Consider the following 12062-nt stretch of genomic DNA (forward strand, 5'->3'; position numbering starts at 1 on the left):
ACATTAAAGAGCCACAAAACGGTTTAAATTTCTTTTCAAAAATGACAATTTCAAAGTTGAGACTGTTTCATATCAAAAGTAACTTGTTCTGTCCTGTCTGTCGGCGTGTTGTCAGTGTCCTCTTTGCTCCGCGATGCATTTTTCCCTATTTGAGCACATGTGTGTGTGGCGTGAGAGCGCCATGGCTTGTCGGACATAGCAACAGTAACTAAAGGGGGCAGGTCTTTGCGAACGGTCAATTGCTGATAGCATCATGTCTGATTGCCTAAAGGAAATATGGGAATTTGACTAATGCCACTGACCTGAGCCAAGAGCTCATCGTTTGAAAGCTGATTTTATAGTATTACATAGTATTGATTATTTATAGTATTATGCGAACTACACTCACCTAAAGGATTATTAGGAACACCTGTTCAATTTCTCATTAATGCAATTATCTAATCAACCAATCACATAGCAGTTGCTTCAATGCATTTAGGGGTGTGGTCCTGGTCAAGACAATCTCCTGAACTCCACACTGAATGTCAGAATGGGAAAGAAAGGTGATTTAAGCAATTTTGAGCGTGGCATGGTTGTTGGTTCCAGACGGGCCGGTCTGAGTATTCCACAATCTGCTCAGTTACTGGGATTTTCACACACAACCATTTCTAGGGTTTACAAAGAATGGTGTGAAAAAGGAAAAACATCCAGTATGCGGCAGTCCTGTGGGAGAAAATGCCTTGTTGATGCTAGAGGTCAGAGGAGAATGGGCCGACTGATTCAAGCTGATAGAAGAGCAACTTTGACTGAAATAACCACTCGTTACAACCGAGCTATGCAGCAAAGCATTTGTGAAGCCACAACACGCACAACCTTGAGGCGGATGGGCTACAACAGCAGAAGACCCCACCGGGGACCACTCATCTCCACTACAAATAGGAAAAAGAGGCGACAATCAGAGTCAGAATTTGGCGTAAACAGAATGAGAACATGGATACATCATGCCTTGTTACCACTGTGCAGGCTGGTGGTGGGGGTGTAATGGTGTGGGGGATGTTTTCTTGGAACACTTTAGGCCCCTTAGTGCCAATTGGGCATGGTTTAAATGCCACGGCCTACCTGAGCATTGTTGATGACCATGTCCATCCCTTTATGAGCACCATGTCCCCATCCTCTGATGGCTACTTCCAGCAGGATAATGCACCGTCACAAAGCTCCAATCATTTCAAATTGGTTTCTTGAACATGACAATGAGTTCACTGAACTAAAATGGCCCCCACAGTCACCAGATCTCAACCCAATAGAGCATCTTTGGGATGTGGTGGAACGGGAGCTTCGTGCCCTGGATGTGCATCCCACAAATCTCCATCAACTGCAAGATGCTCTCCTATCAATATGGGCCAACATTTCTAAAGAATGCTTTCAGCACCTTGTTGAATCAATGCCACGTAGAATTAAGGCAGTTCTGAAGGCGAAAGGGGGTCAAACACAGTATTAGTATGTGTTCCTAATAATCCTTTAGGTGAGTGTATATTCATATTGCGGTTGCTGCCATTTTGGTCAATCTTGACCACACTAACGCTTTGGGAACCACTCTCTCTCTCAGTGTTTTTCTGTAATATCAGTACATTCAATACACAATACTAAACAAGACGAGGTCAAACTCAAAAGCCGTACAGGATGGCCAAGTGTTGCTTAGTCGAAGTCGGGGCATTCAGCCATCCGTCTATCCCAGAATCCGTGCTGCTAATCGTGTCCCTGGGCGCTACTTTTCCAAACGTGTGTGTCTGGGAGGGAGACACATGAGGAGCCATCCACTATCTTTAAATGTCACGCCAATGCTCTGCCCTACTGCTCTAAGTAGTAAAAAGGCTTTCCTTTGTGCAGCAACCCTACAGTCGAACTGCTGTTTCAGCAGTCTGTAAATGGGCCCTCACCTCACAAAAGCACTTTAGAGCCAAGCAGACAGAAACAAGGCACCGCACCTTAAAAATTCACGCTCTAAAAAGAGAACAGTGTACTTTAGTTGAGGGTTGACATAGAAATTGGGCCTTTGGGTATATTTAAGCTCACTGTTACTTCCAAGCATAAAGATGTGTAGGCACACACACACACACACACACACACACACACACACACACACACACACACACACACACACACACACACACGTACGTAACCGTCTAATTGGCTTGCTGAGCTTGACAGGTCTGTTTCAAAACTTGTATTGTTGGAGCAAGTCTGCCAAGCAGACATAAACATGCATATGAACACATCCTGTGCTCGCAAATGAGCAAAACTTTACACGCTGGAAGAGTCAAAACCTATCAATCTTTGGATCATTCAGCATCAGAATCAAGAGAAAAGGAAAAAGAAATTATATTTAGCAAGAAACGTTTATGCCGCAGAATAAAACCTTTTAAAAGACAATTCTGCCTTTTTCCCCTCACAATTGCAAATTTATAACTCGCAATTCTGACCTTTTTTCTTGCAATTTCAAGTTTATATCACGCAATCCTGACTCCTTTTCTCAGATTTATGAGATATAAACTCTCAATTGTGAGGAAAAACTTGCTTTATAACTTTATATCATGCAATTTCGACTTTATATCTTGAAATAGCGAGTTTACATCACGCAATTCTGAGAAAAAAAGTCTGACTTCTGAGATGTTAACTCACAACTGCAAGATAAAAAGTCGCAATGAACTTTTTAATGTTTTATTCAGTGGCGGAAACAAGCGTCCAGAGATTTCAGATTTGCATTGTGACATTATTTTAATGATTAAAAAGTAATTAAAAGTCATTTAAATCAGCATGAGTTATATATGCTGTATAATATATGCAATATTTTTACATTACACTGGAGTTGTTTGCATTTGATTTTGGGGAGAAAATGTTTTTAACACTTTTTTTCTGTTCTTGACAGGTTTAATGAGGTCCACATGCACTTTAGTCTTGGCTATGATCCCCATAATGCTGTCTATGTAGGTAGCTCGAGAGACAGCCAGTGTGTCAGACGTAACAGGCATGTCTTCCTGTAGTTAACGGTTCTGTGTTGAGGGACACATTAGAGTCAGCTCACTCGATGGCCAATCGATCAGCGTCTCCTTGGTCCTCATTCAATGAGTCACGTGCTCAAGTGCGTCCAACCAGCTGTTCAAACACTCCAAACCTACTAAACCTTCCCAGAATGCCTCCTCCTCCTCTCACTCTCTCAATTAGCCACTCTCTGTTTATTAACTCTTTTGTTCTTTCCTTTCAATGAAAAAAAGCCCTACCGCAAATGTTGACATCATTCCTTAAAAGGGAAAAAAGAAAATCAGTCAGACTACTGTGGTGGCTTTGGAGTTGGAGAGTTTTTACAGTGCTTGCAGTCTTTTAAGAGGGCGGATTAACATACCACACCGGGCACATAATGGAGTCAGAGAAACACAAGCCCTGCAGAACACATGAGCGTGGCATTCCCGTCTGGAGCTGGAGCGTGGATTGGTGTAACGAATGCACACGGTGACAGCGCCACAACGCAAGATGTTTACAGGGCTTCCTGCCAAGGAGCTCTGGAAACGTACCTAGTTAGGGATTATTTCTGAGAAAATAAAGACCTCTTTATCGTTTGGTGGAAAATGAGCTGTACAGACCCAAACCTGAGCTCTTACCAGGACATTCTAACACTATTTCATTGTTATATGAATATGTCAAATATTTTGCGGTTGGGAAATGAGTAAAGCGTTATCGAGCGCTCTATTTCCACAGAAGAAAACCCTTTTGACCTGTTGTTTAGTTTCTAAGAACAATGTGTTTACAGTAATGAATTTAAGGCATATAGTAGTTCTTAAATAAAGCTTCTTGTTTCTGTGGCCCGACAAGCCAACTGGTTAAATCAGTTCAATGCCTCTTTTTCAAACCAAAAAACAGATGTTGAAAGACGAAGAAGATCAACGTCTATGTCATCATCAGAACTTTGGCCCCGCCCACTGAGTGTTAGTGAGATGACGAGGAGAGAAGAACGACTAAAAATAACATCACCTTCCAAAGGATCCTAATGCTAGGAATGAGCTGATTTATTCTCAACAATGTGAATGTCTCAGTCGAGCATTATTTATTTGTGTTCGCTACATTTCACTGTGGATTCTTTGGGAAATCAGTCGCAATTTCGGCGCAGGCTTTGCAAACAGACCTTTACGATATGGACTCGACAGTAACGCCACAACATGCGAGTAACTGTGTTCCTTCGAATGCCTGCTAATAAAATGTGCTAAAGGTTTTCAAGAGAGTTCCTAGTGTAATACTAGCTATTTCATATCCAAAAATGTCAGCCAAGCACAGCAGTTACACTGAAGTCTCTAAAGGCTAAAATCAAGGTAGAAAAATGCAGTAAATTATGACCATTTTTGAAGTAAAAATCATACTAACATTATAAGTGCACACCAGGAAACATTATAAAACAATGCCGTTCATGACCATGAAAATAATAAAATAAGTCACCTTCTGTTTTGGGCCATCCTTAATAGTTATCCAGTCTTCTCCGTTCGAGCTCACATCCACCTTGTAGGACTTCACATAGTACTTCTTATTGGTCTCCTGAGAGATGGCTCCCTGTATGCCGATTGCCGAGACAAAGCGCAGGAATCCAAGATCAACCTGAGGAGAGAGAACCATATTACTTCTATATTGCTCAGAACAGAGGGAGTATCACTTTAAAAGTGGCTTATCGCGTGTCACATATTGAGCTCATAAGACCCCAGGTGAATATTCGAATGAAAGATTAATTTTAATGAATCCCAATTTAATAAACCAAAGTCAATGTGACGATTTAATTTCCTGAACGGGAGACAAGAGTTTATTGGATGAGGAAGGATATTTAACTTCATGGGGGAAGAAAAAAAATCGTTTGAAAGGAAACGTGTATTTCAGACGTGTGCTGTATTGAAAAATGAATGCTTCATAAAGAAGTCATGAGTTCTGAGGTCATTCCCGTGAGTGCGTCTGAGAGGCGGTCAGGGGTTACTGGAAGATGGAAGAGAAAATGTGGACGAAGCTGTCTGTGATTTGGCCAAGTCCAGGAATATCAGAGCTGTGATAAACACGATGGAAAACGTAATGGTTTTGCTAATCTCAAACTCATTTAGCGTAGAAGTGCAAACTCGGTCTGTTCCCTATTGTACCCCATAGTATAACGGTATTAAAAATAAGGTCTTTGTTTCTGAAGTCTGAATGAGTGCGGATCTGATGTTCTGGCTATGCTAAAATATACATGGAAGGAAGATAAGAGAGCTGTGGAGCAGCCAGTGATCCGAGATCAGAAAGCATGGCTGAAGAAAGAATCAGTTTCCTTCACACCAGCTGATCGCAGATCAGAACTAATGAGCGCCTCGTGATTTATTAAGCACTTTATGCATTTTACAACAGCAATCCTTTCTATACATGACCCTTGCAACCAATCAAGTATGGATTTCAACAAACATTATGGGCACTATCAATATGACGCCAGGCACGTTTTTTTTTTTCACGTTTCAGCTCGACGCAGTTCTCATGTTCACGTCCAGCTCCTCGTTGTTTAAATATCAAATGCACTGCTCATCTGTTCCCCCATGGGCATCTGGTCTGAACTCCAGGTGTGATCAGGAGCATTGCTGGAGCTGCTATTGGAGGAACTGAAAACCACTGACCATTGACCAACACACACCTGCTCTAAAGTCAATAGTGCAGTATTTGTGTGTTATTTAAAGAGTGTGTTAGTGATATGAGCCTATAGGCGGAGCACAACACACACACAATCTGATTATTACACACAGAGGGTGTATCACTAGAAAAGATACTATAAAAGAAAAAAAGATCTTAAAAAGATAATATACTCCCTGTCTGGCATTGGTCCGCCAATCAGTTAGTTCCGCCTCAAACTCACGCCATTGGTTAAGTTGTTGCTATGTCAGGCTGGTCAGGATTCTTAAATAAACAGAGCAGGGAAATCAACCTGCATATGGTTTACTTATAGTTGTCTCTGCGTATTAAGCCGGCAGCAGCACACACACATTTTTAAATATTAAAAATAAAAGGATTCCTCCCTGGAGAAGCGTTCAGTTAGCCTGATAAGCCAGAGCCACATCAAGATGTTGGGTCTGGGAACTCACCATTGGCAGGGCTCAATCCGAGGGGCGGGATAAACGACTGTCTTTCAAATTCCCTCTACACGCAATAGGATAGAGCTACAACCAACCAGAGCAACGAAGAAGGCGAAGCGGAGCTAGTTGATGGATTCAAACAGCAAAACTCCAAACACATCTTCCTTTCTTAAGAATGACTTCAGTGCGTTCTTTGTTCTTTTCTAAAAGAAAAGCTGAACTCAAAGTCTTCCAGAGTCGCGGCCAAAGCCGTTTCGAAAGACCGCTGTTCGTCAGCTTCTTTGTTTACGAGTAGCACGCGGAACCACGGCAACTCTACCATCCTTATGTTAAGCCCACCCATCGACTCTATACACGATGTGATTGGCCTGACCAGAGTTAGGTTTTTCCAGCTCGCAAGCCAACGGAGAGTTGCTAGACTACCCTGACTGCAAATTAGATTTGCTGTCGTTAGTGTGCGTCTAGATTTCTAGGCTAGCGTTCAGTCTCTCCTCATGTAAATAGTGAATCCTCTCATGGTGCAGCACAATTGGCTTTTAAAGGGAAAGGGAGATGAGGCTCTGATTGGTTTATTACGGACAAAACACACCATGACTCATTAAGAGACGAGGGCAATCCTTTTGGACCACGAGCCGGGCAGGTCAACCGTTTTTTCATTGTTAAACTTGCAAAAGTGGATTCGGACATGCCCAAAGTGCACCTGTGCATACGTCTTTGTGACGACTAGCCCAGATTCTGGATTTAACCTCTCAAAACACATTTGAAAACAAACAGAAATTGGTTCAGATATATTTCTGTATCTTTCTCTGACTCTGATGCCTGCAGGTGAATGTTTGGAGTCCAGCATGAATCACTAGGAAAGATACTAAAAAAGTTAAAAAGATAATATACTCCCTGTCTGGCATTGGTCAGCCAATCAGTTAGTTCCGCCTCAAACTCACGCCATTGGTTGAGTTGTTGCTATGTCAGGCTGGTCAGGATTCTTAAATAAACAGAGCAGGGAAATCAACCTGCATATGGTTTACTTATAGTTGCCTCTGCGTATTAAGCTGGGATAGGAGAAAATATTGAACTCAAGAAATAAAAATACACACTTTAAAAGCAAAACAGTACAAACAGGAGATTGAGGGAAAACCCAGTTTCTCACGGGAATTCCCTGGCTGAGAAACTCCACTTTCTGGCTTCCAGAAAAAAGCCATTCCAAAAGTGAATTACGCTTCCTTTTTAAGCAAACAACTCTGAAATCTGAAATATCATGACCACAGAATCAAAACAATGATGAATTATATCATTTCTGGTAAGAAAATATTATAACGGTGGAAACCGCACCTGGTCAGGCCAGCTGAGTAATTGCATAAGTCACTAGTGTGAATGTGCAGTTTTATAATGGCCGGTCTGTGAGAAAGTGTCCGAACTTCAATCCAGACGTTTTCAAAGCCAGCTGACTCTGCAAATCATGTCGTTTTATATTCTTCTCTTCAACTTTTGGATGTTATGTAAAATCCAACTCAATAGACAAATCAAATAATGCTTATCGCATGCCGTTCTCATGAGATCACGCCCAATGATCTAAAATGTGAAATTGAATAAAAAACATATCATTAAGTGTAACTACTTCTAATAATTCAGTCATGGGAAAGCCCTGGCATGTTAAAACCTGCTCGTTTTGACCATCTGTGAAGTATGGACCTCAGCTTAGATTTTTCACAGCTAATTACATTTACAAAGAGTGTGTGTTTTATTACATCAGAGCCGTGTGTGTGTGTGTGTGTGTGTGTAGGAGGGGACAGTTCTTGCCTTGCCCTCGGCCCGAATGTTAAGGAGTGGCAGAAATCGAATCTGCCTAAACCTAGTGCACACTCACTGAAGCTTCTCATGCTAATTGCGTTGAATTAAACAAGTGTCAAACATGTCTGCTCGCTGTGACAGTTGTGCTCATCCTAGCAAAGACTCATAATTCTGTTTATTTTGTTTAGTGTGCTTGTAGGATGGTGATTATATACAATTTCAGGTCTGTAAAAATTATATTTTTCTCCTATTTTCTTGTCTTGTTCACCCTTGTCTTGTATATTAGTGGACAACGAAAATCCACACATTGGTCAATCATTAAAAGCACAACTGCTCTTGTGTATCTAAGGCTCAAGCACCATCTGGTGCGGGTTATCCAGGAGGAACTAAGACATTGAGCAGACAGATGCGCGATGGCCCAGTCAAAGCAAACACAAATGTGGGACGGCAGGTTTCGCAGGGCAAAGTTCTCCTTCATCCATCAAACCACGGCTTCCTCCCACCATCCCATCCCACGACACCTGGTTACTCCGAAAGCTCCTCTAAAATTCCATTAACCACAGGTATAATTAATTCACATTTTCATGAAAATTGTATTACTGCCAGCTGAGAGATCTATAGGCTCCTCGAAGACCTCACATTCATCACCCAATTTACCTGGCAGAATTAGCTGGCGTTATTTTTAGAACTTCAAGGATTTTTAATTGTTTTAAATTATGCATGTGGTGATCATCTACTGCTCTTCCAGAGAACAATGACCCAAGCCACTCTAATGGGGAGGATGGTATGTAAGTGAAGCGAATATATATATATATATAAATTTCCCACAGTTGAGACAATAAACCTAATAACTAGTCTGAAAAAAAGTTTAAAAAAGAGCCATTTCCTTCAAACACCTGCGATATATTGGACACTTCTCTATCGAAGCTTGTTTTCGCCACAGAATACAAAATAAAAAAGATAATTACGACTTTATATCTCGCAATTCTGACTTCATATCACACAATTCTGACTTTATATAAAACAATTCTGTCTTTTTTCCTCTGAATTGCATCATATAAAGTCAGAATTGTGAGATATAAAGTCAGAATTGTGATATAAAGTCAGAATTATGAGATATAAAGTCAGAAATGTAAGATATAAAGTCAGAATTGTGAGATAAAGTCAGAATTGTGAGATATAAAGTCAGAAATGTAAGATATAAAGTCAGAATTGTGAGATATAATGTCAGAATTGTGAGATAAAGTCAGAACTATGAGATATAAAGTCAGAATTGTGTGATATAAAGTCAGAATTTTGTGATATAAAGTCAGAATTGTGTGATATAAAGTCAGAATTGCGAGATATAAAGTCAGAATTATGAGATATAAAGTCAGAATTGTGAGATATAAAGTCAGAATTGTGAGATAAAGTCAGAATTGTGAGATAGTCAGAATTATAAGATATAAAGTCAGAATTGTGAGATAAAGTCAGAATTATGAGATATAAAGTCAGAATTGTGAGATATAAAGTCAGAATTGTGATATAAAGTCAGAATTGTGTGATATAAAGTCAGAATTGTGAGATATAAAGTCAGAATTGTGAGATATAAAGTCAGAATTGTGATATAAAGTCAGAATTGTGTGATATAAAGTCAGAATTGTGAGATATAAAGTCAGAATTGTGAGATATAAAGTCAGAATTGTGAGATATAAAGTCAGAATTATGAGATATAAAGTCAGAATTATGAGATATAAAGTCAGAATTGTGAGATATAAAGTCAGAATTGTGTGATATAAAGTCAGAATTGTGTGATAAAGTCGCAATTGGGAGTTATATCTTGCAATTCTGACTTTATATCGCACAATTCTGACTTTATATCTCATAATTACAATTCTGACTTTATATCACACAATTCTGACTTCCACACTTTTCTCAATCCAATCAATTACAAATGTATAAAACCAAGTCTTTTTTTAAATATCCTTGCAATATGCAACATTATGCAAGTATATTTCCAGTATGAGTCTGGCTAGAGGTCTGTTATCATAAAGTTCACGGTCATGCTTTGTTAATATTACTAGCCCGACATCAAAGACATCAATAAGCTCACGGATGACAATAGAACATTCTGGCCGTCTTAGAAACAGACTTCCTCAGACATCAACGCAATCCTGCTGGCTTCTGAACCTCTTCCACGGTAGCATAAAGGCCCTGTTATACTCGCGCCTGGCTCCGCAGCGCGAGCTCCGCAAACTGAGCGCGCTCCTCCCCCAAACGGACGAGGCGTTTATAGTCGACGCGCGCGCCGTTGTAGTATTCTGTGAAACGACAGGGGGCGACTTGGAGTAATTGTTCTTAAATCCGTCGAAAGCAAGAGCGAAGAAGTAGTTTACCGGTCCGGAACAGGTGAACATGGCGTCCCGCAAGCCGTTCGTGGAACATAAACGAACCCACATGAGCCCCGGAACTTTACAAGAGAGACTGGCCGTCACACTACGTGTTCTTGCGTCTGGCAGTAACCAACACTGCATGAAAACACTGAAATCCGGCACTATCCGGGCATGGTATACTCCTGTGTAATTTGATGTTTACCGGATGTATGTGGGAAAAAGCGGATCAGAGTAACACGGAACAGTATATTTCCAGAAAAACCCGGAAACCTCACGTATGCGGACGTATACAGGAATCCGTGAAATTTCACGGACATATACAGCTGAAACACTGCTGGGTGTGCTAGGACTGAAGACTGTTAGGTGTGAAGAAGACCTTTCATATGTTAATGACTGACACTAGTGCTGGCTGTTCTCAGAGGGAGGGGGGGCAGGGGAGGACTTCAGGATTGAGAATTATCTCTGGTCTACTGTAGGCTACAGCAAACAAGCTTTTTGCACAGAAAAAAGAATTCTTAAGGCCCTGAAACACTAAACTGAACTAGTGATGACTAAAGCCGACTGTGGGGTTGGTTCACGTTGCCTGGGTCTGGGCCAAACCATCAGAATGGTGTGTCAGGGCCTTAAAACCACTGCATGAAAAGAGTCTCTTAATCAAATATTTTTTATAAAAACAGTACAAAATAAAAACCCTGTCTGAACATATACGTTCACAAAAAAATCTGAATAGGTAATGAAATAAACAAAGAAATGTAATGGAATTAACAAAGGATAATTAACCAAACATTTTAGACTATCCCCAAACAATTTTTGCAAAGTTTTACAAATTGTAGGCAATAATAGAATTAAATAAAAAGGAGATGAAATGTGGAAAATGAAAAAGTTTGTTTTAAAAACACCAAAAACTGATATGCTCAAAATAAAAATATTGAATAAAAAAGAGCAGGGATTCACTTGCTCAAGAAACACAGAAACACAAGCAGATCTTTCAGCTCTGCAACTGTTCACAAAAAGTGTCACTCCAAGATTCTTAACTTTAACACGCTGCAAAAGAGGGGCGTTTTTAGGTTTGAAATCCACCACTCACAATAGATGTAGGTGCAACCAATAAGGTTACCAATAAAAATAAGGCAACCAATAAAAATAATCCTAATTTTACAGAAAAAAACTTTTACAGTATTTTCTTGTAATTTTGAATTATGTTTAAAACGATGTAAAATTACAAACAATATCTAAATAAACAACTTGACTGTTATTTTAAGGATTATATCATTAATGACAAATTACAGTAATTCTCATTTTTTTATACAGGAACATCACTGTATTATTTTTCTGTTTTCATAAATAACAAATTCATGCAAAATTACAAACAATATCTGTAAATTAACAACTGTAATACAATATTTAGCTTATTATATTAAAGGTTTATGTTTATGTCCATACTAACAATTTAACATTATTCTTTGTCATTTTAAAGTAAATCTTATTAGTTTTATATTTACACTGTAAAAATAAAAACCTAAAAAAAAACAGCAGCTACAGCTGCAAAACAAAAACCGTAAAATTAAAGTCAAATATCTTAAGTCAAATAAAGTTAAAAAACTTCACAGAAATTTACATTAAATGTTTTAGAGAAAACACTATTAGTTTACAGATTTTTCCTTATTTAAATTAAGATATTTTACTTTAATTTTCTGTTTTACAGTGAAGGTGTATTTTTACATTCAAACTGGTTTTACATTCAATTCTGGATACAAATATAACAAACTATATAGCAAACTAAATATCAAACAATAATTGT

At 39.3% G+C, this 12062-nt stretch overlaps 1 protein-coding gene across 3 annotated transcripts in view; it reads right to left on the reverse strand.

Annotated features, from left to right (window-relative positions):
* Positions 1 to 12062, reverse strand: part of nrp1a (neuropilin 1a) — a 113173-nt gene that overhangs the window by 29190 nt on the left and 71921 nt on the right. For all 3 annotated transcript variants that reach the window (XM_079805948.1, XM_079805946.1, XM_079805947.1), the window contains one exon: positions 4465 to 4620. In XM_079805948.1, coding sequence (XP_079662074.1) covers positions 4465 to 4620 — 156 coding nt within the window. The remainder of the gene's footprint in view (positions 1 to 4464; positions 4621 to 12062) is intronic.

This window comes from Gobio gobio (assembly GCF_949357685.1).
Source record: "Gobio gobio genome assembly, chromosome: 23".
NCBI classification, from domain to species: Eukaryota; Metazoa; Chordata; class Actinopteri; order Cypriniformes; family Gobionidae; genus Gobio; species Gobio gobio.